This window comes from Drosophila simulans, chromosome 2R (genome assembly GCF_016746395.2).
Source record: "Drosophila simulans strain w501 chromosome 2R, Prin_Dsim_3.1, whole genome shotgun sequence".
Classification (NCBI taxonomy): Eukaryota; Metazoa; Arthropoda; class Insecta; order Diptera; family Drosophilidae; genus Drosophila; species Drosophila simulans.
This window is the reverse complement of record NC_052521.2, coordinates 7,155,622-7,181,464: the sequence shown is the minus strand read 5'-3', so window position 1 is coordinate 7,181,464 and position 25,843 is coordinate 7,155,622. Positions and strand designations below refer to the sequence as shown.

The 25,843-nt window shown below is 47.0% G+C and overlaps 7 protein-coding genes across 14 annotated transcripts; 4 read left to right on the top strand and 3 right to left on the bottom strand.

Annotated features, from left to right (window-relative positions):
* Positions 1-45: 45 nt before the first annotated feature.
* LOC27206976 (translation initiation factor IF-2) lies at positions 46-8,795 on the top strand. 4 transcript variants are annotated; one of them, XM_044922370.1, is made up of 2 exons: positions 46-63; positions 7,018-8,795. In XM_044922370.1, the coding sequence occupies exon 2, from the start codon at positions 7,080-7,082 to the stop codon at positions 8,466-8,468; it is 1,389 nt and encodes a 462-aa protein (XP_044778305.1). In that variant the 5' UTR covers positions 46-63; positions 7,018-7,079; the 3' UTR covers positions 8,469-8,795. The 4 variants fall into 4 exon arrangements, with proteins under 4 accessions (XP_044778305.1, XP_039147284.1, XP_044778303.1 ...); XM_039291350.2 differs by lacking the exon at positions 46-63 and adding an exon at positions 227-466; XM_044922368.1 differs by lacking the exon at positions 46-63 and adding an exon at positions 3,348-3,480.
* Positions 8,796-9,573: 778 nt separating this feature from the next.
* Positions 9,574-13,818, top strand: LOC6733769 (centrosomal protein of 131 kDa). Of its 2 annotated transcripts, none has more exons than XM_016167152.3 (8): positions 9,574-9,792; positions 9,855-10,076; positions 10,130-11,525; positions 11,584-11,701; positions 11,760-11,897; positions 11,957-12,350; positions 12,593-13,248; positions 13,303-13,818. In XM_016167152.3, the coding sequence occupies exons 1-8, from the start codon at positions 9,766-9,768 to the stop codon at positions 13,727-13,729; spliced, it is 3,378 nt and encodes a 1,125-aa protein (XP_016026725.1). In that variant the 5' UTR covers positions 9,574-9,765; the 3' UTR covers positions 13,730-13,818. The 2 variants fall into 2 exon arrangements, with proteins under 2 accessions (XP_016026725.1, XP_016026724.1); XM_016167151.3 differs by having other exon boundaries at positions 9,576-9,792; positions 11,957-12,377.
* Positions 13,819-13,903: 85 nt separating this feature from the next.
* On the top strand, positions 13,904-15,745 carry LOC6733768. Its single transcript, XM_016167153.3, has 9 exons — positions 13,904-14,075; positions 14,135-14,227; positions 14,277-14,386; positions 14,449-14,543; positions 14,607-14,735; positions 14,792-14,943; positions 15,000-15,144; positions 15,201-15,451; positions 15,509-15,745. Exons 1-9 carry the CDS (start codon positions 14,010-14,012, stop codon positions 15,626-15,628), a joined length of 1,161 nt encoding a protein of 386 aa, XP_016026723.1. The 5' UTR covers positions 13,904-14,009; the 3' UTR covers positions 15,629-15,745.
* Positions 15,695-16,354, bottom strand: LOC6733767. The gene is made up of 2 exons (XM_002080775.4): positions 16,194-16,354; positions 15,695-16,135 (listed from the first exon to the last, which is right to left on the bottom strand). Exons 1-2 carry the CDS (start codon positions 16,302-16,304, stop codon positions 15,740-15,742), a joined length of 507 nt encoding a protein of 168 aa, XP_002080811.1. The 5' UTR covers positions 16,305-16,354; the 3' UTR covers positions 15,695-15,739.
* Positions 16,355-16,815: 461 nt separating this feature from the next.
* Positions 16,816-25,804, top strand: LOC6733764 (late embryogenesis abundant protein ECP63). Of its 4 annotated transcripts, none has more exons than XM_039291353.2 (4): positions 16,816-17,032; positions 17,861-17,875; positions 24,176-24,358; positions 24,869-25,804. In XM_039291353.2, the coding sequence occupies exons 1-4, from the start codon at positions 17,014-17,016 to the stop codon at positions 25,357-25,359; spliced, it is 708 nt and encodes a 235-aa protein (XP_039147287.1). In that variant the 5' UTR covers positions 16,816-17,013; the 3' UTR covers positions 25,360-25,804. The 4 variants fall into 4 exon arrangements, with proteins under 4 accessions (XP_039147287.1, XP_016026720.1, XP_002080808.1 ...); XM_016167154.3 differs by having other exon boundaries at positions 16,817-17,032; positions 17,864-17,875; XM_002080772.4 differs by lacking the exon at positions 17,861-17,875 and having other exon boundaries at positions 16,817-17,032.
* Positions 18,343-19,588, bottom strand: LOC6733766. The gene is made up of 2 exons (XM_002080774.4): positions 19,379-19,588; positions 18,343-19,279 (listed from the first exon to the last, which is right to left on the bottom strand). The coding sequence occupies exons 1-2, from the start codon at positions 19,529-19,531 to the stop codon at positions 18,443-18,445; spliced, it is 990 nt and encodes a 329-aa protein (XP_002080810.1). The 5' UTR covers positions 19,532-19,588; the 3' UTR covers positions 18,343-18,442.
* Positions 20,277-21,429, bottom strand: LOC6733765. The gene is made up of 2 exons (XM_016167734.3): positions 21,238-21,429; positions 20,277-21,176 (listed from the first exon to the last, which is right to left on the bottom strand). Exons 1-2 carry the CDS (start codon positions 21,373-21,375, stop codon positions 20,346-20,348), a joined length of 969 nt encoding a protein of 322 aa, XP_016026722.1. The 5' UTR covers positions 21,376-21,429; the 3' UTR covers positions 20,277-20,345.
* Positions 25,805-25,843: the final 39 nt, after the last annotated feature.

The following is a 25,843-nucleotide window of genomic DNA, read 5'->3' as shown; positions in this document are numbered from 1 at the left end:
CTTATCGATAGGCAGTAGCACGTCTTATTCGAATTCAAATGGTAGACGACACTCGGCCAAAAAGTAATATTTGATTTCGCTTTGTTTTGCTCTTCTTCTGTGTGTGAACTCAAAGGACGGGCTTTGTTGCCTTACGCACAAAAAGTGCACATTGTTGGCCTGACAAGGCAGTAAAAACTTGCGCTTTCATTCATTAAAACTGGCACTGTTGCTGCTTTGAGCATCGCTGCTGCTTTCGGAGCTGCTGTTGGCGCAGTCGCGATCGCGAGCTCAGTCGAAAACACGTTACGCGCCTGTGCAGAGCGTTTTTGCTCTATCCAAACGTTTCCGATCCCATCCGATCCAATCCGATACGATACGATCCGATCCCATACGATACAAAGCCAGCGGATTCGAAAGTTTTACACCGCGTGCAGCAGAAGCAGCAACAACAGCAGCAGCAAAAAAGCAACAGCAATAACAATTCGTATGTTTCGTTTGTGTGTTGAAGATTTAATTTTTTATGCAAAGCAAACGACGACAGACTTTTCGGCTGGTCAACAATTTCTATTTTAATTGGCAGCAGCGCCCAGCAATTTACCATAAGCGAATGGAAAGCTGACAAAAGTCACCGACTCCGCTTTATTGTGCATAATCAAGCCAATCAATGTGTTTTCTTTCGTCCACATTATTTGCCATTTTTGCCATTTGCGATTAGCCCCTCGCAGACCACGCAGTGGCCAGAATTTGGGTTCTTTGCTCGGAGCGCCAGCGACCCAATTTGTTAACTATCGCCATTATGGCTTAATTGCTAGAAATGAATAAGTTTTTAACGAACTGCGTGCGCCGCTTTCGTGCGTGTCTCTGTTTCTTTTTTCGCGCACTGTACGCAAATTGGCAAGCGCCGTTAATTGGAAATTTTCTTTGTCAAGGTTGCGAATCCCCCATCGGATTCCCACTTGGACTGCGACTCCGGCTCAAGTGCACGTCCGTTTGTGTTGGCTGTCAATTAGCGTGTTATTCAACCGCGCTCGCAAATAGATCATTAAAGTAAAGCACTCGACGGGCTAATTGTAATTGTAACGATGTGCAAACACCGCCTGGGCAGCTGGCAGTGGAGATATGGCGAGTTCTATGGAGTTCTGTTCTGATCTTCCAGTAAATTAGCACATCGATTGACTGGCCAAAAACTGGATTCCTTTGCTAGGTGGTAAAAACAGGTCGACACAGAAGAAACTATTAAAATATATCAGTTCGAATTAAATTACATTCATTTAACTCGGCATTCTAATTATCCCATGTTCTAAGACATTACGATCTCTTAATGATAAAGTCGGATAAATTGGATAACTTGCACTTGTAATACTGAAGTATTGCATTCTTTGTTAGACACATATTTACTTACTTAATATTCTAGTTACATAAACGTGATTCTCAAACTGTTGGAACCACATAGTGGCGCATTTTTAAGACGCGAACAACATTTGAGCCTCTGAGATTGTGGTGGATAACTCCCGAATCGATGACCTATATTTGCGGGATTTTTTCTCTGTGCCGAGTTACCAGTTTTCCAGGCTTCTGATGACCGGGCAGCATGTATATGGGGCATTCATTCCGTTTTGGGGCCAGGCCACTCCCCGCGGGCACAGGTTAAACAGCTTTTCCCCCTCCACTCGCTTCGGTTCGGTGTGGTTTGGTTCGGCTCGGATTCGGATCCACTCTGCCACATCCCGCTGCCACTCCCCCGAGATTTTCACGGCCACCGGGGGGAAACGGGTCGGTCGCCTTTGCGCGGAAGCCCTCGCATTAGGGCACCCACATCCACACCCACACCCACTGTCACAGTCTGGGCCACAGAATCGTAATCGTGTAAATGGCAAATACACTTTGCTCCCGCTATCGGCGAAATAATCAAATAGCACCAGGTCATAAAGTTTCGGCGTTGGACGTAGTTATCACGCCGATATGGCTTCGTGTGTTGATTTCATTCGGGGAAGCCTAGCGATTATGTTTATGCGACCTTCAATTCAGGAAGCCCCGAATATGTTCTAAATCAAAGATCGGCTTTCAATTGCAGGGGTAATGTAATGTGGTATGGTAAATACACTTGTGGAATTGTTTTATTTAAAAAATACTCTCTTTATCAAAAGGGAAATACCCATAGAAGCTTAACTGTATTTAAAATCCCCTACCTAATGACTTTTATCTTTACTGACGTACTTGAGAATAGTCTTTGGAAAACACTGAAAGTCAACTTGAGATAAGTGCTAACAAATTTCTAAATTTATGTCATTTATTCCTATTTTTTCAAATCATTAACATTTACTATCTTTATTGTGTATCAGTTTATGGGGACAATTGCCAAATATTTCCCGCGACAATTACAATTGTAAAAATATCAAGCTTTAGGAATTCGACAAGAGGTTATTATAGTATTGGCAGACTTTTTAACTGGGCCTAACCCATTTAATCAATTTGATACAATATTGATGTTAGCTGTGATGACAGTGAACTTTATATACTTTTTCAAAAGCAACCTGAAAATATTAAGTTTCTCTTCATAACGAACAATATAGATAACAGTATGCAGAGTCTGAAAAAACCAATTGAATGCAATATTGTAAGATATGAATTAATTAGAAGGTGAATATATAAATGAGCTTATATATACTTTGTATACCTTTCGTTAATATTCTGTTCGAAAGTCAGTTGAAAATCGCTTGCTTGTGGGGACACATAATAACTTTTCTATAAATAAGCCGTAATAGCCGCTGTCGTAAAGTAATCTTCTACTTATTGAACAACCGAGTAAATGAGGTAAATAGGTCTGGCTAAAGCAATTGTCCCGCAAAGCTGACCCATTGGGCTGAGCAAATAAACAAAACAGTGAGTCAACTCCGAGTTGTTGCCGTTTGCCGAGCAAATAAACAGATAACCGAGCTCTTACCGCATTCACGATCAGCAGATCATGCGCTCGCAGCACGTGTAAACTACGTAAATATTCGCGGGCGCAATTAATGCCAGTTCGGTGTATTGGATTTTCATCCATTTCGCACGTCGGAAGTGTCCACTTTTGGGGCGCCCAAATGCTCCACAGTCCAGTTCAGATGGTGCATAATCGGCCAGCCATTAAGTAATGTACACACATCACCTTCGTTTTCCGGATGGTGCTATTCCGTGGGGGCATGTTATGGCGCGCACCTTTCACGCAGGGCGCCTGCAGGGCATTTCGCTCTGGGCCACGGCTATTAAGCTCTCCAGGTGAATATCTGGCACTCGGAATTCGTATTTATTTTGCCAGCCATATAACTAACTATATGCCATATGTGTGCCAGCTACATGCGCACGAGCAGAGCGATAACCGCCGACGAGCGACGACGATGTTGCGACTACTCCAGGCGTTCGAAGTTGCTCGTTCAGGTTTCTGTTTTCAGCATTCAGTATTCAGTTACGTTTTGGCGTTTTACGGTAACGCAGCGGACAGTTAGCCTCCAATTATAGGTGCGTCCATATCTCCCGACATTCCAGTGTGTGAGTGTGTGTGCCCAAATAATAGAGCGTAATGCCATCATATTTGCGAGAAAAACCGAGAAACCTGCAAACGTGTAAATATCGTCTGAGCCCCTTACGATCGCTCATACGCCGCGTTGGCCCGCTGCAAAAAAAAAAAAAAACAAAGCCGCTTACGCCCGACGTTCGTGACTTTGACATTTGTGGCCGCTGGCCGCTAAATTGGCCATCTATAACGAATTGTCGCGCATCTGAAACACGTTCTACACACATTTTATATATACGGGCCCTAATCGAGGGAACTCATTCCCCGACGTGCCCCTGCTTTCACGGCATAACCATCTCCTCCTCATACCCATAAATCCCATAAAATGTGTATGAAAATATTTACAACTAATTATGCGGCCAGGCGGCAAAACACTCTCCGCCGCAGATCCATTGAGGTGCCTTGAACTCGGGCTCCGACTTATGGTTTTTTATTTTCGTTCATGCCAGCCGATTTCACTTTCTTTTCGCGCTCTCTAGGGCCGTTAATCACATGATTGGGTAATACTCCAAGTGGCCAGCACCCAAGTGCTCCCAAGTCACCAGTGGCCAAATCGCCAGTGCAGCCTTATCGCCTCGGATTATGCTGGCCCGCTTATCAGCCCTATTTTGGCAATGTCTTTGATAAGATTACCGCTCCACCTTGGCTCCCTTCCGACTGATATTTATGTGCCCGCTGCGCCGTAGCTCTTGGCCAAGTCAGTCCGCAGCAAAAGAGATGTTCCCAAGAGATGTAAACAGATTGCAATTGTTGTACTCGTTTCCAGTTCACACAGTGCTGACCAAGTTTGTCTGCAACCACAACTCGCTCCACAGGGCCCCATGTTCGAAGGTAGATCCGAAAAAGGTTCAGGGGGGGAGCTGGGAATCCGATTTGATCCGCCGAGTGATAGACGCACCCAACTCACGCAGCTCCAAATCGAATTTCAAAGGCAAACGCTCTGTTATGGGCCGGGTTTTATCTCAGCGCCTCAATTCACACCCTGAATGCGAGAAGATTCAAAGAATTCGTCTGAAATGGCAAATAGGAAAGTGGCCATTCCCTCGCATTGTCGGGAATTTCTTAATATCTTGCTCAGCGAACGATTTTGCTCCCAGATGAACAAAAGATATTTTATGGTATTCAAACGCTTTCGAAAAAGAAAATATTTCTATAAAGCTGAGTTTCATGGTAATCGCGGTTTCGTTATTCATCAACAGCTAAAATTATTAAATGCTAAAACAAGTCATAAGTAATATCATTCTTATTCAAGAGTTTCATGGAAGTGCTTCAAGAATGTTGTTAGATATTTGTCATAAAAATGATTAATAGGCTTGTTAGAGATATAAAATTTATTCCAAAATGATGTTATAAAAAACTGAAAGGCTGCCAATAAAATACGTTTAATATTATAAACTTTTCGATAAACTTTCAGTCAAAGCAAAATGATTGTTTTCTTTTCTTTGCTAGGAATAAATAATTCATTTTAATTTGAAAGTAAGTTTTTTGCTAAATACATCTTAGATAACCCTGCAATTCATTTATGTGTCTTCAAATATATTTGAGTAATGATAATGCATCTTTCTGATTTTGAACGTGCAATTTAAATATCATTATCATTTCATCTCTTTTTCTGTTGGAAGTTCCAATACTATATATGATATGATATTAACCAGCAAATCAGCCCAGCCCTGCGTACTCCACTAGTTTCCAAAGGTGTTTCACTCTCGTTCACCTTATGCAAATTGGTAACGAAAATAGCCAGCAGTGCACTTCATGCCGCCGTAAACAACAGCTATTTCAAGGCCAATTGGTCGATTGCCGGCTAGCCGCCAAGTGGGAAAATAATACTAATGCAAATAGCAAATACAGAGGGCGAAAGCAAAATATTGCTCTTGGGAATTATGTGGCAGCGCTCTGTGGCCAGAGTTTCATCCCAGTTGTGCGCAATTAGCACTCGCTCGCGGTCAGAAACGAATAAAAAAGACTCATTTGCCAGTAAGCCAGGCGGCAGAGTTGAAACACTCGAAAATCCGAGACTCGGATACAAATTCGTATTCGTTTCGCTTTTATCAGTGCCAGACATTGTTTTACTGTTTGTCATGGGGTCCAATAACAGGTTGGGGAAAAAATTGCAATAAACTCTTTGGTGGAGCAGTTACTGTGTCACTTATAAAATTTGGGCGGAGCTATGTGAGCCCTCTGACTAAGTAGAAGTATCTGCAGATAATCTTCAAAGATTACGGCCTGATTATAGCCCTATAAATATTTCAAGAAACGACGGGTTTATGGGATTTCCTTGCCTAGTCAGCACATTACAATAGAAATGAATAGTAAGAGTTACTTATCCATATGTCTTAAGCTAACTACACTTTGCTAATTAAATTGGCTAAGTCCAACACAGTTGCATAAATAGAACTAGATATTCATTGTGAATCGACCGGCCCTGAGTAATCAAAAGGCGAAAATCAAAGAGCTGACCTTTTGCGGGGCAATCGAATGCGTCTGGAATTTACGAGTTGCATGCAGGTCCATAAAGTGCAGCTCTTAATTCAATTAGCCCGTCGAAGAGCGAAGGAAAATGCAAATGGAAATGGGCTGGCAATGAAAGTGGTCTCTGTATTCCTATCAGCTACGATCGCACTGGGTACGTGCTTTGGTCAACTGATGGGTTTTGGGCATGGACAGCAGTGTCACATGGGCTTGATCGATCTGATCCGGCGGACAATTAGGTTTGCAGGCGAGCGCCAGTCCATTTTACCTGGACAAGCCCCGGGTATTTGAGTGTGCCATCGATCTAATTGATATTTAAGCAAGTTTAGCTCTATCAGCGATCAACCGGTATTTGTTTGGGGGCCTTACAATAGACCCGTAGACAGTGGCTGACCCTGGAATGCTCACTGCCACTGCCAATGGCTGGTATTGCGTAATTACGCATACGCCATGTGAAACGATTGCAAACTATTTGCTTGCGAAAGTGAGTTGGCAGAACGAAGCGCTTCGCCATAATCAACTAGATTGGCAAGCGATTGGGATGGAAGAAATAAAAAGTATTAACAATAGTATAAAGGTTTTTTTCCCACTTGGTTGATAAGCTTATGAGGAAAGCCTGAAGTGAATTACTAAGTTCGCCGGATGCATTATCACATTTTTAAATAATTGTCCAGACCCATGAGTCATCTCTTTTCTTTCAGCGGAACCTAATCAATCTTTCACAAAAAATGCTTATAGTGCACATATAGTTCAAGTTTTTAGCAGTAAATCGTTAAGGGCCGCGATAAGATATTATTCCGCTACTGACCTCAAGTCAGTTTCAGCTAATCAAACAAAATTGCTGCAATTAGCCGGAGGTCCATTCGCTTTTCGTTTTTACTCGAAGCTCTCTTCTCTTTCACCTCGAATGATTATGCCTCCGAATTTGCATGATTGAATGCGAATGATTTAATTTTTGCTCTCCCAAATGTTTTATTAATTGGCTTTGTCTTCTTCTCTTTCACCGTTAGAGTGAACGACGGAAACGGAAAGTAAAAGCCCCGATCACGACCAGATTCAAAGGCAGACAGACATGGCCGATACAATCAACAACAAGCCGAGCATACAGATCCGCAGCGGACTGCCCTCGCCTCTGCCGGACAAGAGCCCGTCGCCGGCCACCAAGCTGCTGATCAGCCATGGCAAGCCAAACTTCACCATCGCCAAGTCGCCGAAGGTCGACGAGAACGGAAACGGAAACCCACTGTCCGCCCAGCCCAGCGCCAACAACAACTACAACGCCTACAAGAGCGCCAACAGCAGCGTGGCCAACAGCCAGAAGTTCATAGTGGGCACCAAGTTCAACGGGGTCTTCAAGCCCTCGAATGCGGCAGCCACTTGGGCCACCAATGGAAGCGCCAATGGCAATGGCGCCGCGGAGTCGGAGAACGAGGTGGCCAAGGTCGTGCTGCGACGACCCAAGCTGGCGGACTCGCCCCCACCCGCCGAGGGCGAGGACGAGAACGTGCCGGAGTTCATCAGGCGCCAGCGACGCATCCAGGAGCGTCTGGCCAAGGAGAACGTGCTGGACTTTGAGAGCCGGCGCAGCGGCTACTTCACGCACGTTATGATCTCGCCGGACTCGCCCAATCGCACCTCGTTCGTGGAGACCATGGCCAGTCCGGCCATTGTGCCCGCCCTCGAGATTCCCGCTCCAGTGGCCGAGAAGGTGGAGGAGGAGGAGAAGGTGGAGAAGGTGGAGAAGGTGGAGGCACAGCCTCAGGTGACCGCTGTAGCCACCTCTGCCCTCATCACTGAACCCGAACCAGAGGCCCCTGTTAGCAATGGACACAGTGAGGAGCCAAAGAACAATGACGTGGCGCCCGAGGAGGTGGCCAAGGCCATTGAGCAAGTTAACCAGGCAGTGGCAGGAGAGGATGAGGCGGAGGTAGAAGCCACCCCTGAGCCAGTTGCAGAACCTACTCCAGAGCCAGTGGCAGCCGAACGAAAGGCGGAGGCCGTGGTAGAGGAGCCAACTCAAGCTCCCGCTCCTGTGGAAGCCAAGGTGGAGGTGGTGGAGACAGTTGCTCCCGTGCAAAATGGCCAGAAGGAGGAGGAGAAGGCTGTTCCCGCCACAAATGGCCATAAGGAAGAGGAGGCTGTTCCTGCCACCAATGGCCACAAGGAGGAGGCGGAGGCCATTACCATTTCGCACACCAACGGACAGAGTAGCGATGGACCCAGCATACCCACTCCGGATCCCAGTGGAGCCCTGGGAGTGAACTACGAACCCAAGACCGTGGTCAGCTTCTCGCAGGAATTGGGCAGCGGGGAGAACAAGTATCCGGATACCGTGAAGGTGGTCAGCGAGGTGCCCGCCGAATCGAATGGCGAGCTCAAGGAGCTGACCAAGCTGAAGTTCGACATCCAGAGCGACGAGCAGAACGAGGTCCAGGTGACGCCCGTGCTGCGAGCGGAATAGGAGATCGGCAGATCAGGATGAGGAGTAGTGCAATTTGTTTGTTAAACAAGAAACCATCAACTATATTGTGTTGTATTTTGTGTTAGCTGCTAAGTTGATTACGAGAAATGTTGCCAAATTTAATTTTATGCTTCGCGCATCAGTCAGTATCGAGAATGGAGTTGGAGTCGGAGTTGGACTTGGAGCTGGAGTGCCTAACCCCCCATAGAGCCACCCATGGAGGCCCGGTCCCCAAAGCGTCTTTTCGGGACTAGCTAGACCAAACTACGTGTATTGCAATAGACACTATTTGCTTTATTTAAATAAATTATTAATTAATATTGAGAATGCGTCTTTGGGCTGGAATATTCCTCTCGCGGGCACTGGATGGTCTTCGATAAAGGTGCTCCACCACAAGTGTGTGTATTTACTGTCACGTAGAGTACCTTAACTTGTTCCACAAAGATAACAATATTTTTGTTTGCCCCCCAGACGCACCAATTGTCCATGGGGAATGTTGTCTTAGAACTCGAAGTGTCTTAAATGGCGCATTGAGTTGCGCTATTGTATCGTATCCTATCGCTATATGGAAATCTAGATCTCTGGATCTCCAGGGCTTTGCCCGCCGAAGTCAGCCGTTGATTCATGGGGTATTACCACGTTCATTGCAGGAATCTAAGATATGTTTACAATTAGTCAGAGTAATGCTCCATAAGTCGCCCCCGAAAGTGCTAAGACCACGAGCTCAGGCACTGAGTTCCTAGACGTGGTGAATGAAAACCGAAAGTGTTTGCCGATGTCTAGCATTGAACCCCGTGTGGTGACCTTCGCATCGATATGCTCCAGTCGCAATCAGTTGCCCTCCGTGATTAATTGCTTTGATTCCGCTGGTTTGCCCGTGTGCGATAGTCGGTGATTGATTGGGAGACACGAATAATAATAAAATAATAATCGAGTGGAGTGGGGTGAAGTGGAGTGGAGCGGATTGGGAACGAAGTGGTGAATCATGGAGAGGACGCGACACCTGTTCCGGCGATCGAGGGTGGGTCAGGTGGTTCAGGTAGCTCAGGTGGTTCACCACTAAGGTAACCATGTCAACTTCGACCCGCCTGTTTTTTCCGGGGGTTGCAGTGCTGACCAACATCTGGCCTGCTCCTGACCCTCGTGGCTAGCACATGCGTTTAATCGATATGAAAGTGGTGGCAGTTTTCAGCGTTGGCCAAAACAAACTGGAGTTAGTCCGGTTCGAAAACCAGTAGGCTATGGCAGGGCATTTAGTTCGAAAACTATCTAAATGAGTGCTTAATTCTAAGCTATTATGGATTTATGTCTTAAGGGCTCTCAGGTAAGTTCATAACCATATGGTCTACCCCTTGTGGATTAGGTAGTAAGAGTGGTCAACCGCAGATAAACCTCGCCACACGACAAAAAACGAAGCCCAAGTACACCAGTCGTTCGCTAACGACGCTCCACAATCCGTGTCCCCATTTCCGGCCGCGCTCGGCCAACTTCCTGCAGCAGCGCAGTCGCTCCTCGCCTTTCCTGGGACGACCTCAGTCGGCGGACCCCAAGTTCGGTCGTCGGTTGAGCAACTACTTTGTTGAGAAGGAGCTGCGCAACGGCGGCAAGGTGAGTGGGTTTAACACCCTGCGGTCATCGGTGTTGTAATATCCACTTTTTAGCGACAAGTCTCGTCGAACGACCTGCTGAAATCCCTGCTGGAGGAGCCCATCAAGCGCAGTTGGCTCTGCCGCAGCACCTGCAACTCCTCCGAGTCCGACTACTCGCTACACAAACGCACTCCCGACAGCAGCGAGGAGGGGGAGCAGTTCCTGGTCAACATGCCAGGTGGTGAGAAGGGAAAATCCTACTCCTCGTACTCCGGAAATCAGGGCCTCAGTAACGGGGCTCTTCTTCAGCGCACCGCCAAGCCAGATCTTCCGGGAAGAGTGTCCTTCAGCAAGCCGAATATGCACGCGGACTTGGACTCCAGTGACTGCGACAATGACAAGCAGGAAGTGCGTCCCAGCATCTCTGCTCCGGGTCCTCTAACTCTTCCCAGTTTCCTCAGTAAAGTGGAACAAGCCGATCCCGTTGGGCAGAAAAAGTCCGTGCACTTCGGATCCACAGCCGCTGAGGGAGAGGTTCTGGCGGAGACCTACGAGTATCCAAAGTGTCCTTCGGAGAACTGTACATGCAGCACGCGATCCTCTTCCACCACAAGCACAAATGAGGCATCGGCATCGGACGTTAAGTGTGCCTGTGATGCGCCAAGCTGCCGGTTTATGGAGTCCTCCAAACTAGTGGAACCAACTAGTCCCACACCAACCGTCTCAAAGGCTCCCTCATCGGAGCTAGATGTTATAAGGGAGTATAAACAAGCTGTGGAAGGCGTTCAAGTGGTCAAGAACCACTTGGGAACTGACACCCTGAACAACATTGAGATACTACCGAACTATCTGGACAAATACGCTTCTCCCTCTAAGGAGAAGCAGAACAATCTGTCCGAGACCAAGAACATGGCCACCAATAGTTCCGCTGTTAACAACGGTTCCCCCGTCTACAGATCCGTTGGCAACCCAAGAAACTTCGGGGCAGAGAATAACTTTTTGCCAGCGGTGCAGGATGATAGGAGATCCTTTGCGAATGGTACCTCCGACGCCGTCATTAATAACTATCTAAAGGTGGCCTCGACACCACCGTTTGTGGGCAAGAAAAAGGAGAATGTAAAGCCCGCCAGTGCCGATCCCATTGCCAGGAGCAGCAAGTCCAAGGTGACTAAGTCCACAACCAATCTAGCTCCTCTGGGTAAGATGAAGAAGGCCATCAGTGTGGGCAGCCTACGTGAGGAGCGGAAACTCTCAGAGTACAATCTCGACAAGGTGGACAGCTGGATGAGCATGCAGGACCAGAAGCAATACGATGGTAAGCACAAGCCGGGACTGGAGGACCTGGACGAGGCACAGGACAATGATACCGCCTCCCAGTTGTCCCTAAAGTCGAATGAGGACTCCAGGGACTCGACATACGATGAAATAGTATCTGTCATCAAGGAGATCGAAGAGGACAAGAAAAGGGGCAAGTTACTCGCTTGGATTTAGAAGGGAGCGTTCCTCATATTTGATTTCATTGACAGACAACTTCTCCGAGGGAATCCCCAGCGAATTGAACCTAAACCTAGATTCCCGCTGTGAGACCGCCGACACAGTGACTGTGAGTGAAGGAAAAGTTCCCGAAAGTGGAGATAAGTACAAGTAAATACAAATTACCACATTGGTATCCATCCAGTTATATACTATGGTATCCTAACAGGGACATCCTGGCCTACCTGAACAATGTGGAGAGTAGTTGCGATAAGACGCTGATGGAAACACGTCGTTCCATACCGGATAGCAATCGATCGGAGGTGGAGTTCGTGGTGGAGCCCGATGTCACCGATGAGGTGCCCAAGTGGGTGAAGTGTCTTGGATTCCCTAGAAGCTTATAACTAACATTCCTATTTAATTCAGGCTATCTGAGTTGCTAATGCTTCCCAATCACCAGCTTGCCAGAAGGGTCGTTGCCTTGAGCTTGCGTGCCAACGAGTTGGCCAATGCCATCCATATGTCCAAGGAGCACGTCTTCCAGCTGCGTGGCGAAAAACAGAAGAGCCTGCGGGCCGAAAAGTCCACCGCCGCGGCCAAGCTGCGTGATCAGAAGAAGCACTATGAGGAAGTGGTTACCCGCCACCAGGGATTCATCGAGCAGCTGCTCAAGGATAAGGGCTCCCTCTGCGAGAAGGTGGCGGCCCTCACGCGTCGACTGGAGAGCCAGAACCAGGCATGGGAGCACCGCTTAGAAACTGAGCTGGCAAGGACCAAGGAGACCACTATGGCGGGCGAAAAGATACGGCGAGAGCGATGGGTGCGCGAAAACACCAAGAAGATTAAGGTTCGGTATAAAACTGTGCCATAGGTTAGCTTTAAGGATCGCGATTGTTGTTATCCTTTGATGTAGCACAGAGAAAGAATGGCTTAGGAATAGTCCACCACTGGATCAGTAATTAGTATCTTAGCTTATTCAAAACTATTACGTATTATAGTGTCCAGAATATTTTTTTTTACATAGCATTATATTAATGATCACCATTTTACTTCGTTTCAAAGGAACTTACGGTTAAGGGCCTGGAGGCGGAGATCAACAAGATGAACTGCGACCACCAACGCGAGGTGACCGAGCTAAAGCGCACCCACCAGATGCAGTTGCTGGACGCCTTGGAGGAGGCACGCACGAAGCACGAGCAGATCGAAACTAGCATTCGCGAGAGCTGCGCCCAAGATCGTGAGGCCATTATTGAGAAGGAGCGCACTGCCATCCGGGAGCGATTCGAGCGCCAACTGGAGGAGGAGCAGAGGGCACAGGCGGAGCAACGCCAGAAACTAACCGAGGAGTTTGCTGCGGAGCGTGATCGCCTGCAGACGGAACTACGGCAGCGGGATAATGACCACCAAGCCCGAAGGCAAGAGGCTCTGCGGGAACAGGAGCAGGAGCTGGAGCAGGCCAAGTTCGAAATGCAAGAGCGCATGGCCAAGCAGGAGGAGAAGTACCAGAACCGGATCAACACCATCGAGCAGCAGTACCAGGCTGACTTTGAGCTGTGGAAGACGGAGCACGAAAACAAGACCAAGTTAGCCCAGGCGGAGAAGGAGAACGCCATAAGGCAACACTACCGGGCGGAGAGAGATCGTCAGCTGGACGAACTGGTGGTGCGGATGGAGGCCGACGCACTGCAGCACAGTGAGGAGCACGAGCAAAAGATGAAGTGAGTACAAGTAGGCCAAATGGTATAAGCCGCCTCCTAATCCCATCTTTTCAGTCGCCTCAAGGAGAAGTACGAGAAGGATTTGGTTCTGGCCGAGAACGTGGAGAAGTCGCTGCGGGAGAAGTACGCTGAGACTCGCGGCAAGTTGGCGGAGGCAGACGCCCAGGTACGGAACAGCCAGGCGGAGGTGAAGCAGCTGCAGCTGGAGCTGAGCCACAGCAAGAAGATGTGCGGCGACATCATCATGGAGCGGGACAGACTGCGGGACAACCTCAACGCGGACATCCAGAGCGAGCTGGGAGTGCTCAACGAGCGCCACAAGCAGGAGATGGATCAGCTTCAAAAGCGCGTCCACCAGACCATCCAGCGGCAGGAGGAGACCATTGAGATCCTGAAGGGCGACAACGATGCCCTCAGGCAGCAGTGTTTGAAGCTCAACGCTGTCATACGACAGCAGCGCAAGGATTATTGCGTTAAATAGAAAACTCGAAATAGGTGTATGGGACCTCCAAGCTAAATATTATTAGGAAGGCTTTTTAATAAATGAGTGACAAATGGCTTAAAAATTATTTTGAAAAATATAAATGGTTTTAAGAAATTGTAACGGCTGTAAAAGAAATCGATAAGCGTGCTATAAATAATCGATATCTCTCAAAGCGGTGTGGTATTCTCAGCCACAAAAGCCGAGGTAACACTAAACGCGGGTCAACAAAAACAATACTTGTACATTTTGAATGTTTTTATAATTAGAAGTTTTTACTATGGAAGATATGCGAGAAAATAGAACATTTACCAATATCGGCAATAGCTTTGGCTTCGTATGCAGGGTAAGCAACTCATCCTACACAAGACATGGGTTCATCCTAATCGACAGTCTTCAACGCAGATCATAGAAAAGCAATGCGGAATTCAACAATTGGGAGCTCTTGAAAAATACGAATTTGCCGAACTACTGAAGATTCTGAATGGCACGGAAAAGGTGAGTGGATTGTAGAAGAGGTATTCGTAATCACACCTATTCTGTGCAGTTTCTGGCCTCCAAGTTCTTCTGCCAACTGCCAGCGAATGTCGGCAGTTTTAGAGTTCTCCGACAGCTCCAGGAACTCCGCATCCTGACGGCCACGCAGTACATCTTTAGGTGGGTTTCATAAAGAAGCTGCTAGATGTGCGGACCCCATTTATCCGTAACTGAATTCACAGCAAGGAGGACTCCGATCAACTGCAGGTGGACTTGATTATATTCCTGGAATCCGAATACGACCTCCTCGCCAATGTTTTCTTTTCTGCGGCTTACGGTTGGTTTATCTTGACCTTGACTGTGACTGTTTCCCCTTTTCAAATGATTTATATACCCGCAGATGCCGAATCTGCGATGAAGCTAACCTTGATACTGACAACCGCTTTGGGGAATCTCTATTCCGGCCTCGTTAGCAATCCCAAAATATGCAGCTTGGCATATGTGGAGTTCTTGTGCAAAACCCTACCAGGTGTGTGTTTTACTGCACTGAATGATATCCATCTAACTAAACTATTATCTACTCAGATGAAGCGCTAAATGTTTGCATAAACATGCATTTAAGTACCCTATTGGATCTTCACCGATCGGAGAATGTAGACGAGGCATTCGCCAGCTTTAGCGCTTGGATAAATGAGGGCGTCGACGAACTAACCTTTGTTAAGCACCTTTGCGATAAGGTTATATTCTCTTAAAACGAGCTAGGCATCCTGTACTAACTAAATCTTACTTGCAGATGTTTGCTAGCCATCAGCAGGCAGCCCTTCAATATCTATTCAAACAGTCAAACACGGAAAAATTTAACCAGTGGAAGTTCTATCTGATACTAGTACAATCCATCGCCAGTGCAGCCAATCCTGAGACCACCACATACATTAAAAGTATATATTGCTTTCTGTAGTCTAATATCTAGTTAAAGTGATCCTCTCCTTTGCAGAGTATTTGAAAAACAGACTTATGCAGACTGCATCCACGGCCTCCCTGGGATCCTTGCTTCATTTGCTGCTGACTGCAAGGGCTGCTTCTGCCTCAACCATGGATGTTCGGGCTAATCTAGACAACTATGCGAAGTGGTACAAGCAGAACATTGGTGAAATGACGTACATATTGGGCACGGAAAAGTTTCAGACAATCCTAAGGCTCTTGGAGGAGTCTTTACCATACGAAAAGGAGTTGCAATACCTGGAGGTAATTAAGAATAGAAATAATTTGATTCATCTCTACTTATTGACTGCTTTCCATCAGATTCATGTGTCAATTGCCATTTCACCTGGTGGGCGTCTGGTTCAAGCCTACAAAACTAAGTGCAGGGCTCATGCAGCTCAACTTAAATCGGCGGCAAAGCGAAAGGCTTCCACAGACTAGATGCAACGTGATGCTATTCAGTAATTTAAATACTCAGGATACTCGCACTGAACACTCATTAAAATGTATTGTGTCCCAAAAATGATTTATTTGCCTGCAGTAAACTATAAGTTAGTAGGCCACAATATCTCGTTCCTCTGCGGTTATGACGCAGTTTGAATTTCCAGCTTTCGTGCTAACTCCATCGCATTCATCGGTTTTAGTACAGATGAATCTCCGGTGTTCGCGACACTTTGCAGATTCAAATTTGAAAAAGCCGTTCTGGTGCTTAACAAAGACGCACCCTTCGTTGTTCACCAGCTTTGAATTGTGCGGGGAGTACTCAATGGACTTGTTGTTCGAAACGTATCTGTAGGTGGGCTTATCGTGCGCATTCAATCCAAACCAGTACTCGTAGTCGTCTACGTTTATTTTGCTTTTCATCTGGATCAGGGTAACTTCGGTGTTTAGATCAGCCAAGCACATGTGGAGGGTTTTGCAGATGGACAGGGCACTGAACCAAGAAGCCTGTGGTATTGCAATTGAATAACATCAAAGCTCAAGGACTTTAGTTAAGTCTACTCACTGTTTTCTCACTGAAATACAGGCAAATGCCCTTACCGTTTGCCTCATCAGTACGCAAGAGCAGCAGCAGCAAAATGGGAAGACAGTAAAGTATCTGTAGCACTTGACTCATTGCGTTCGGTTTGTTGTATTTAGTGGTACTGATGAATTTCGAAAGTGGCTTACTCGGTATGGCTCACTAATGCCATTAAACCATGACGCAATCAATTAGGGTTAGTAGTAAATTACCTTTCCCTATTATTTTATATACCTTAACCTAAGCAGGTGCCACACTATGAAATTTTATGTTAGCTTAGAAATTAAATATTTATTGCCCACTTTTTTTTAAAAATTTCAAATCTAACTGATTTTTTTCTTGACAAAAGTTGGCAGCACCGAATATGTCTAACCAGTGGTTTGGTTGTAGTACCCCTACAATCGGTCTCGAAATAGAACGCCATCTAGCGGTCAAGAGTGCAACCACTTTAGGTCCCGCAAAGGCGTTGCCAACTGGAAATTTGTAGACATTTGTGGACTCTATTTCTTACGAGTGGCGCTCTTCTCTTAGTTTTTAGTTTGTGCGAAACGCATACGTAATTTAGATCATTGAACGTAACGGCAACGTACTGTGACTACGACTCCACACGACTTTATACGTTTCTGTGCTCTCGACGCAGTCGGACGTTTAAAAATAAACGCGCTTCACCAAAAATAACTAGCCCGCTGGCCGCAAACGCAAATAAATCTGAACAAATTCGAATTCCATCCGGATCAAACAAACACACAAGCCCGAAAATCAGTTCTTCGACTCCAACGGCCGAGAAAAACGCAACAGTTTCAGAATGTTCAGCTCGATTTCAGGTAAAAAAGAAAAGCCCAGCCAATCGACGTTTATGTGAAAGTTTGGAAATTAGAAATCTTAGGTCTAAGCATACGTACCTATGTAAATGTATATGTATATCCGATACATCCAGCCAAACGGATGACATATGTGCAGTGAGTGGGTTACCGCAGTGGAGGAAGGAAGTCAATCGACTCCAACTGCAACTCCACTTCCAAGTTACATCATCATCACCGGAGCAGCGAGGAGTCGGGCAGTTGGAGCAGCTGGCCACGCGGGAGTTGGATCCGCGGTCGGGCGGGGCTGGCCAACCGGGCGTGTTCGATCCGATACGGGTCGCAGTAGCAAAAACCTAATTATCCGCTACCGCGGCTCTGGTGATGGCGATGATGGTGATGACGACGATGTGGATGATACGTAAGCCAATTATGGCGCAGTTATATGTAGCTCCAAATGGACTGCGAGTTGCCGTTCTCGCTGGCACATCCCACACCCAAAACGATGATACGTATATAATTATAGCTGCCCAGATACACACTACACACAACACGTATCCGAGGCATCCATATATACATTGTATCTTCGAGCGGTTACGCTGTTGCTGTTCCTTGGGGCTCTGGCACACTTATGTTCCTGATGTTAGGGGAAGTGGGTGCAAAGCGCCAGAGTTCCATCAGCCAGCTCCGCTTGCGATCTCTGAAATCCTCCGGCAGTAGATGCCACTTGAGAACCGCATGGTCAAGCATTGGCACTTGAGATAGGCACTTTCGTTCTATTATACGGACTATATGTAGATTCTATTCATATTCAAATTCTATTAATATTATCTGTTCCCACTCAATGCCAAGCAGATGCATCGAAATGTAAGTAACCCCAAATGGTGAACTTTCCACTGAATTACCTTGATAATGTTACTCAGTCCTAGACAGACATTCCTCACCGACTGCGTAGTTCAACATTTAGTAGCTGCATATTTTTCCTATTCAGCACTTTGATCTTCTATGTTTAGCATGTGTTGGGTCTATCAGCTGAAAACATTCATTTGGATATTATGCGCAACCAATGATTAAGAGCTTTTAAGTACATTAATTTTTTGTTTTCTGCTTGAACAGATTGTTTTGAAAACAGAATTCTAGAATATGTGGTCATTCTGTGAAAGTTCGAAAAGCTTGTTTTAAATCTCAAATTTGGTATAAAGTGACTATTTGAATAGTATTCATTACAGGAATCAGCTATTGTTAACAGATATTATTTTATATTATTATTTGGAATATGTGGGTCTTTGGGTTATTGTTTTTTGTAACTCAAAAGGACTGAAACCCAGTTGATCTTCATGTTGTTAAAACTCAAATTTATTTGGTGAAAGCTCAAACATTCCTCGATTCCCTAGATGTCTATTGGTCCGCCCGGTTGGTGGTAGGTCCGTTCGTTCAGGCCGCCGGAGCTGGTGTTGCTTCGCCCTCGGGAGCTGCCGGTGCAGGAGTGGCTGCCTCTGCGGCTGGAGCTCCTTCCGCTGGTGGAGCAGCTGCCGCCGGAGTGGCTCCTTCCGCAGCCGCGGCATCCGGTGCGGGCGTGGCTGCTCCAGTGGCGTCTGCCGCCGGTGGTGGACCCGTGCCGCCTGGCGGCACCGTTTGGTCCTGCTCGGCAATGGGTTCCCCGGCGTTTTCCATGCCGTTCTCGAACACGGGCTCCGTGGTGCCACCACCATCACCTGGAGTCGACGCGCCCTCCGCTTCCTTCTCCTTCGATTCCCCGATTTCCGTTGAATTCGAATTGTCAGCTGGCCGTGAATCGCTCTCCACACTTTGCTCTTTGATCCCCGTCTCTTGCTTATCCTTCTGGCCCGCGTCGTGGTGGAAGTGATGCAAGTGCTCGTGGCTGTGTTTCTGGCCATCCCCACTGTCCTCCGCGGGAACGGCGCACTTCACCTGGTTCTGCTCGCAGATAAAGTACTTCTTCTCCTGGCAGTTCACGTCCAGGACGACGGTGACATTGGGCCTGATCCTGATCTCCAGGCAGTCGTCCAGGTTGGAGCGTTGAGTCGGCTCCACTATATTGGAGTCGCCCAAGTAGCGCACCAGTTTCCCGCTGCTGATGTACTTGAAGCGCCCCTCCGACTGCAGATCGTTGCCGCCGAACCAGAAGTCATCGAAGCCCACCTGTGACGTCACGTAGTGGACCACCGCCTTGAAGTCCTCCACCGTGGACACGTCGGCCAGGTTGAGGCCCTTGCGCAGGCAGTTGTTCTGGGCCCCGAACCAGTTGATCTGCCAATAGATTTCAAGCGATATATCGTTATATTAGGACGCTATGAGAGCTTCATTGGTAGTGAAATGGGCTTCCAAGTTATGGGAAGGCTCTCTCACCTTTTTGATGCCCACATAGAAGCACTTTCCGTTCAGCTCCTTGAGATACGGTTTGCCACAGGGCCCCTTGTCCTTTTCCTTCTTGCTCTGCTTCTTTCCGCAGCCGGAATGGACCGCCATCAAGGTCAGAATCACAATTGGTAGGATCCTCATGGCTGCCAGCAAAACTGAGGCACCTGTCCAGCCAAACTGTAAGCATGCGTGCCGCCCCCTGTTCTATATATACCCTTTCGTGGGCGTGGCATCGGCATTATCGAGGAGTGACCAATTTCCATTAGAGCATCGTGTATTGTTCGCACAGAATTTTTATCGACTGCTGGAGTCCATCAAATTGATTAATTCTAATTGGACATGGTGATGCCCAGGGGTTGCTGCTTCTGTCGGTGGTTCCTCAATCACCATCAGTGTTGGAACTATGCTGGTACTTGTCAGACTTCCATCTCGGATGAAGAAGTTCCCGGATTCATTGACATCTTAAGAGGGTTCGATAACTGAATCACACAATTGCTATCCGATTAAGTGGTCAATAAGAGAACCTCGACTTAAAGTTCATCTCCATACTTTTTTATTTTTTTTTTATTTACGAGTCGTAACAGTACAAAGATATAAATTCAATGCTCTGTATACATGTTTAAGTTCACTACTTATTACATGTAAAATTCGAATAATTACATATTCATCAGGATAAATTGGACATAAACTAACTTTTCATATAAGAAACTTTTATGGATGTTTGCATGCCGATAATACCATCTTCAAAAACTTATCATATACACTCCCCTTGATTTATCTAAAAGTTAAAACCTTGTTTCGATTGAAATTTCTTTACTTGCTCGTATATTTAATTTCATTGGTGTACCAAGCCGACCTGCACTTGAATATATTTCAAAATAACTTGTAATATTATTGCTTTCATTTATTTTTAATCGATAATAGTTGTGGGATTCAGCTGGGCAAGTTGTGGAGATCAGGCTGCTGGCGGTGCCGGAGTCTCGGCTGCTGCGGCGGCGGGGGCTTCTGCTCCTGGCGCGGGTGTGGGTTCGGGCGTGGCTCCGTCGGCGGCAGGAGTGGCGGCTCCTTCGGCAGCTGGAGCTGCTCCGGCGGGTGCGGCTCCATCTGCTGCTGGAGAAACTGCTTCAGCTCCGGCGGCTGGGGCAGCAGTTGCGCCCGGCTCACCAGTTCCGTCAACGGTATTTGTTACTTCCGCTCCCGGAGTCACCGAGACGCCATTCTGATCAGGCTGATCGTCATCGGGCACGTCGAGCGCCCCGGCTGCATCCTCCGAGTCCGGCTCCGGGTGCTCCACTGAGCCACTGGCAATGGGGTCCTGGCGGTCGTGGTCGCCATCGCCATCGCCCTCCCCCTCGCCTTCGGCACTTTCGCCAATGTCGTGGTGGAAGTGATGCAAGTGCTCGTGGCTGTGGTGCTTCGGCTTCTTGCCACTATCCGTGTCCTGGCAGTATCGTTCCGAGCAGATAAAGTACTGTCGCTCGTGGCAGTTGTCCGCCGACACCATGTTGATCTCGGAGCGGATCCTCACCTCCAGACAGTCGTCGCACTCGGAGTGCTCCAGGGGCAGGACGTTGCTGTAGTTGCTGTAGTAGCGCACCAGCCGACCGTTGCTGATGTACTGGAAGCGCCCCTCGTGGTACAGATCGTTGCCCCCGAACCAGAAGTCCTCCGTGTTGCCCAGGCCACTTAGGAACCCAATGGCTCCATCGAAGTCCCTTTGGTTGCTCAAGTCCGCCAGGGTCAGTCCTTTGCGTAGGCAGTTGTTCAGGGCGCCAAACCAGTTCATCTCAATGGGTTAACGATAGATCGTATTATTTCATAACCCCATGCGACAGATCAACCCTTACCTTTTTCACCGAAAAGTAGTAGCACTTGCCGTTGATCCTGCGCAGATAGCGACGCGGGCAGGGGGGTCCTGATCCCAGGAGCTCGCCCCGCGGCAGGATGCTCAGCAGGGCCACGAGTGCAGTCAGGAGATGCTTCATTTCGCTCGCTTCCGCCGGTGCACAGTGAGCCGGCTCAAATCGCCTCCTGTACTTATATCCTCCGCTGGCCAGCAGTGCACCCAATCGATTTGGAGCCCGCTGGAGCTGGAGCGGCATCTTCGGCGGCATGGCCAATTCAATTACAAGTCCATGCCTCCGGAATGCCTAGGCCAATGGCGTGGGCTAATTTGCTCACCCGCCAGTGGGTCAGGTTTAGTGTCATTCAGTTTAATTGGCTATTAGATACACTCGAAGAAAACGAGCCGGAAAAGTTGCATGGGGTGCTGTAATTGCCAGTAATGTTAACCCTCTAAATTCCTTGATTGCTATTCATCCGCGTAATAATGGGCATATTGCGAGTAAATATTATATCATAATAAAAGTAATACAATTATTATATAAGTGTAATGCAAATAAATAAAAAGATTGTATATATGGTTTTGAGATAAGAAATAACACTTAAAAGTATTCGAAAGTAAGATATAGAGCTTTCTTTTTCAGGACTATAATGATGATAAATGGATTTAAAATGCTTGATTTCTTTTGACCCTGATTTGTCCTCCCTTTTAATTTGTATCTGCCAAAGTGAGCTAATTGCTGGCTATGAACTCGCTGGTAATCTTCGCCAGCTCAAAAACGCTTGGAGTTAAGTTCTGTGATTCGAGCGCCTGGAGTGACTTCATAGTCATTAGCATAACCCGCCCGAAGGGCTAGATGTCTGACCCGGCCTTGTTCTTTCCGATTATTGATTTACCTGGCAGGGTCGTGACATCAGCCATTGGATTGTCCGTGGCCAGGACACGAATCGCCCGCCTTTCCTTCTGTTGCCAGCTGACTCAGACGACCTTCGGTCGGATGACGATTGCGCCGGGGGCCACAACAATTCGTGGGGCGTGTGAGTTCCACGCCACCCCTTTCTGCCACGCGCGGCTCTCACAGACATATATAATTCTTTCGTATATTGTATCTCGATTGTGCAGTTGTATCTCACATGACATCATCAGCAACGGCAACAACAACGGCGGCCACAGCGGCCCCAGTAGCTCCATCGATTCATCACGGATTGTAGCTCTTTTTTTAAGGCATCCAAAACTGGTGTGGAACGTGAGTCGGCAGACCTCAAATCGCAGTAACTCATAGATATTCGCTCCGTGCCCGTGTGTGTGTCCGTTCCGAGCTGGGTTCCCATGTAGCCCAAGCTACAGCTACAGCTACAGGTTTTCCTCTATTCCGAGGCTTCTGCGCATTATCTCAGCTGCGAGTGCGACATCGACGAAAACAAAATCAGAGAGCAGAATCCAAAACCAAACCAAAACAAAAACGACGCCAGAGGCTGTGAGAGTCTGGGCTTATTGTGTTACCTTCTGGCCATGCTTCTAGCCGGTTTTCACTGTTGACCACAAGCTGCCACAGTTTTGAATAAAGACTGAAGAACAAAATGCGTCGTATTACGCAAATGCCTTAAATAGGGCCGCTGGCCTTAGGAATTCAGCGTGTGTAAGCCATTAAGATACATATGTATATCCAAAGGATTTGGCGGGGAATACTAAACACTACAGTTGCCTTATACGTAAGGCCACCTTTTTAGTAACTATCATTAAGTTTAATAACTTATCATTATACGAATATGTTTTAAGTATCTTTTAATACGATTTTAATTTGGAAAACAGCACAGAGCAAATATACTTAGCATGCATGATTCCTCTCTATACGTATAGTTAGTATTGTACAGTGTAGATTGCACGATTCCTTCCACTTAAATTGCTATTATAGATTCTAGATTGTTAAGCAAGTCCAATGCCACATACATACATTCCGTAGCCATTAGCATTTGAAATATCTGAATTCCTTTGATACTTTTCAACACCTCGGCCGAGCCCACACATTCCATAATCTCGATACCCAGCAATAGTAGAATAGAAACTATTATTTTCGCACAATTTTCGGCTCCTGCGGAGGCGATTGGCTCATTAAATGCGAAATGCGAAATTGGCCGAAACTAAATTATTTGGAAATGGGCCGAGTGGAGGGGCCATTAAAGTATCTCTGCGGAGAGAACCGAATCAGAATAAACACATTCCCGATCACAATCAGAAAGCGTGAATAGACCGCACTAGAAACTTGGGCGATTTCATTCGCCGGCTGCCCATTATGACATCACATACGCCGAATAATTTGAATACTCGAGCTTTGTTTGCCTCATTCGCATACAAGCAGCATATGTATATTACAAAGAAATTCCTCGGCTATTTCCGCCCGTTTCCGTTTCGCCCAACCGATTCGCACCCGGTTCCGAGTTCAGCGGCACAATGTTTCTATTTGAGTGGACGCACACGTCACTCCAAGTGAATGCAGATTCGAGGGGACAGCAAAAGCTGGCGCTCGTTAATTTCTATTAAATTGCGAATATAAGTCTCAAGTCTCGAATTTTAAGGCTGACGCCATGGGGCTGGCGATCACGATTCCAACAGCCCCTAGTTGCGCAGTTTCTATTAATAGGAAAGTGTCCCATCTAATCGATCCGATTTAGTCATGTAAATAGTTCATGCTCCAGCTGCTTTGTTTATGTTTCGGCAATTACCTGTCTGGAATTTGGAATCTGAATCTCAAATCTGAAATCTCGCATCTCCGATCTGATCCCGCTGATTGCAATCAGGCTATAAATTATAATTAGCGCCAGGCCAGAGCTTAGTTAGCATTCAGAGGGCCAGTCAGCATGTTTCCCAGTCGCCAAAACCAAAGTAATCCCATCCAGCCAGCCCAGTCAGGATCTAAAATGAACTCCTCATTCAATCCCCAGCTTCCTTGAAGAACTTCGGCGACAAGACCGCCAACCTCTTCAGCAAGAAGAAGGATGAGGCCGAGAAGCTGGCCAACGAGAAGGCCGCCGAGGCCCAGAAGCTAGCCGAGGAGCAGGCCAAGAAGGTGGGCCAGTCCGTCCAGCAGACCAAGGGCGAGGCCGAGCAGTTGGCCGCCAGCACGGGTGAGTAATTGAATCCGAAAAGGTGGATAGAACACATAAATGATGTCTTCGAAAATTAATTGGAGTTGTATTTCTAAAGTCTTCCAAAGAGTCTTGCAACGAAGAATTGAATGAGTCCCGTTTGAGATAACTTTCAAAATCAGCTTTCAGTTCTCGCTGAAAATGTTTTCTCATTAGCATTCCATTCCAATTTATCTAAAACGTAAAACTTTTAAGCATATCAAACACAAGAGAACATAATAAATGGAATTCTTTAGTGACGCGTTGACGTAAAACATGTTTCCAAGAATAAGATTCGCCTTTTTGAAAACATTTCTTCATAAATATTGAAATATTTCTATAATTGTGAAAACCAATTTTATGTGCTAGAGATTTATAACTAAACAGAACATTCTATGCTATGTTTTATGCTGGAATACAACCCTCCAATTCTATAGATATCATTAGTAGCATTTTTAAAAATATTTTTTAAGAATATTCCAACCACTAATATCTCTCTTTTTGATGCAGCCAAGGAAGCCGCTGCTCTGGCCACCGCGGAGGCTCAGAAGGCTGGACAGGCGATCGACCAGGGCGTGAACCGTGCCGCTGGAGCCGTCAACCAGGGCAAGCAGGCGGTGGACAACACGGTGGCCCAGGCGGCGGCCGTGGCCCAGAACTCCAAGCAGGTGGCGGCCAATGTGGCGGAGGCCTCCCAGCGAGCGGCCGCCAATGCGGTGGACCAGACCAAGAAGGCGGCCAACGACGCCATCAACAAGAGCGTGAAGGCCGCCGAGAATGTGGCGGACCAGAAGCTGAAGCAGGCGGAGGGCGCCATCGATGGGGCTCTGAAGCAGACCAGCCAGACGGTGGACCAGAAGCTGCAGGAGGCCAACCAGTACGTCGACCAGAAGCGCCAGTCCGTCGAGAAGACCGTCCAGGATGCGGCCGGACAGGCCCAGGAGTCCGCCGGACAGCAGGCCAACGCCCTGCTGGGCAAGCTGCATCTGGGACAGAAGTAGAGGCGTCACCCTTCGCGGGGCCACCTAAAATATCTTGATGTGAAAATGCTTTAGATACAAAAACAAAAACAAACAGAAGGGAATTTGCTTCAATGTAACGAGTGCCAGTAATGTGATTGCTAAATCCTCAATTGAATATACATATATATATATATACACACATATTTTTGGAATATCGCGCGGAAGGATTATTTTGCAGCCGTTGCTTTCGATGTGAGCATTTCAGCACATCTCTGTCCGTATCCGTACAAAGTGTAATTAACCCCTTCGTTCTTCTTCGGCCGACTTTTGTTACTCTGAGGCATTTGATATTTTATATACAGCTGCGCTGAGTATGCTTTTAATATACGTATATTCTGTTTATGTAGAGATGTATGATTAAGTACCTTTAACTCTTGCACAATACATTGCAAATGTGTTTTTAATATATTGGACTCGAATGAGATTTGTGGTTTTTGTATTGGGAGGGGGTGCCACTATAGCA